The sequence below is a fragment of the Camelina sativa genome, chromosome 14 (genome assembly GCF_000633955.1).
Source record: "Camelina sativa cultivar DH55 chromosome 14, Cs, whole genome shotgun sequence".
Taxonomy (NCBI): Eukaryota; Viridiplantae; Streptophyta; class Magnoliopsida; order Brassicales; family Brassicaceae; genus Camelina; species Camelina sativa.
The window spans coordinates 31,058,437-31,060,172 of NC_025698.1; the positions used below are offsets into that span (position 1 = coordinate 31,058,437).

A 1,736-nucleotide genomic window follows, 5' to 3' on the forward strand; every position below is an offset into this window, starting at 1 on the left:
AATCGCAATAATAATTTCATATTCCAAAATCCGAAAAGGAAAAATTCATAAATGTATACAACATATAGATCCAAAAATTAGAAAATTACAAACTTAAAAAATAAAAATAAAATATTAATTTAATTGAGCGTCGTGTATATCATTTCAATTGGACTAAATTGAACTTAAGCTTTAACTTTAACTCTATAATATATTTATAAATTAATAATAATACAAAATATTAAAGGGTATTTACGGGTCGGGTAACAAAACAGGTAAAAGGACGAGTAACGGGACGGATATTGAAAACTAAACTAATACCCTATACTCGTCCCTTACTCACGAGTAATATAATTATAATACCCTTTACTCGACCCTGAAGCTGCGGATACCCTTTTTTCGGGACGGGTACGAGCCGAGTAACGGGTCGAATACGGATAACAAGTATTAGTGCCCCGGCCTACAAAACGCCTCATTGACACCAAAGAGAAAGACAAAAAGAAGAAGAGAAAAACTTCTATATATATAAACGACTTTTTTTTTTCTGTATCTCAATGGTCGGACAAAAAGAGACAAATTAAAAAATCTCAAAAACACCAACAAAATGAAAAAAATTCAAAGATCTTGCACAGATTTTTATGTTTTTGTCTTCTATACGTACCCATTTGGTCTTTCGCCGCCGCTGCTCTTAGCTATTCTTCTCTGCAGATCTGCTTCGTAGTGTTGGAACGCAGCATCAAGAGCCTGGCAAAGAGAATCGATTAAGATCAATTTCAAACCGGACTCTTGGTTTGGCTATATAAACTGGATATAGATGGAATAAGAGTTGAAAATATAAACTTAACCGAGACATAATGTAATGCAACTCTTTCTGTATATATTGGAAGAAACTAACCTGTTGCATTGGACGAACCAGTAAAGAAACCTGATGCCGGAGATCAGATTGCACTGACTCTTTCATTGCCTGAGTTACATGGAGTTTAATATCAAGGAAACCGTACAGTATACCATATACAATAACATTCGACTTCAATCTAATTTACCCAAATTTCATTTTCTTAAACGCATTGGTACAAAGAGATTAGGATCTACTATTCTACTGTTCTAACAGATATACTCCCAGTTGTTTATTTTGTCAGAAAGACAGAAGAATATCGGAGCTTACATCGAGTTTTGAATAAGTATTGGACATTGCATCCTTCAGTTTACCAACCTGCATAATAACAAAACATCACAAGAACCCACAAAAGAGAATCGGTATAATAACTTGCTCTTGGTGTATAATAAGTAAGATTAAATGTTCATCGAGAAAGCCTAGGAATCAATGTATGTAGCAACCTTTGGGATAGGGAGATTTGAAAATTACAATAAATTACCTTGGTATGAAGATATGGGGTCGTTATCGGATAAGATGACCAAAAATGTCTTAGTAATTCTTGTATTGATGTCCAATGCTGTAGATGAAAGAAGAAAGTCCTCTTATCCATCGGCAGTACTACCCAATCTTCACTAATCAGTACATATAGAGCTTCTTGTCACTTAGGACACTGGAAAATGTCGGACTTACGTGTAGAACTTCATCCTTAGTGGACTTTGGTAATCTATCTAGAAAGCTCTCTCGTGGGTTCTTCCCAATTATATTTTTGGCAGTTGAGATAGTTCGGGTTAACGAACTGAAAACCTGAATAGAGTCAGCAATTTTTAGCTCAGGCAACAAAGCAATAAGTTATGGTTTCTTTAGTCAGCACTCAGCACAC

At 34.9% G+C, this 1,736-nt stretch overlaps 1 protein-coding gene across 1 annotated transcript in view; it reads right to left on the reverse strand.

Moving 5' to 3' along the window:
- The window catches only part of LOC104744181 (probable RNA polymerase II transcription factor B subunit 1-1), a 6,864-nt gene continuing 5,489 nt past the window's right edge, over nt 362-1,736 (reverse strand). The window contains exons 14-18 of the mRNA XM_010465191.2: nt 1,547-1,684; nt 1,356-1,433; nt 1,145-1,192; nt 875-943; nt 362-723 (exon numbers count right to left, since the gene is read on the reverse strand). Coding sequence (XP_010463493.1) covers nt 631-723; nt 875-943; nt 1,145-1,192; nt 1,356-1,433; nt 1,547-1,684 — 426 coding nt within the window. The 3' untranslated portion in view covers nt 362-630. The remainder of the gene's footprint in view (nt 724-874; nt 944-1,144; nt 1,193-1,355; nt 1,434-1,546; nt 1,685-1,736) is intronic.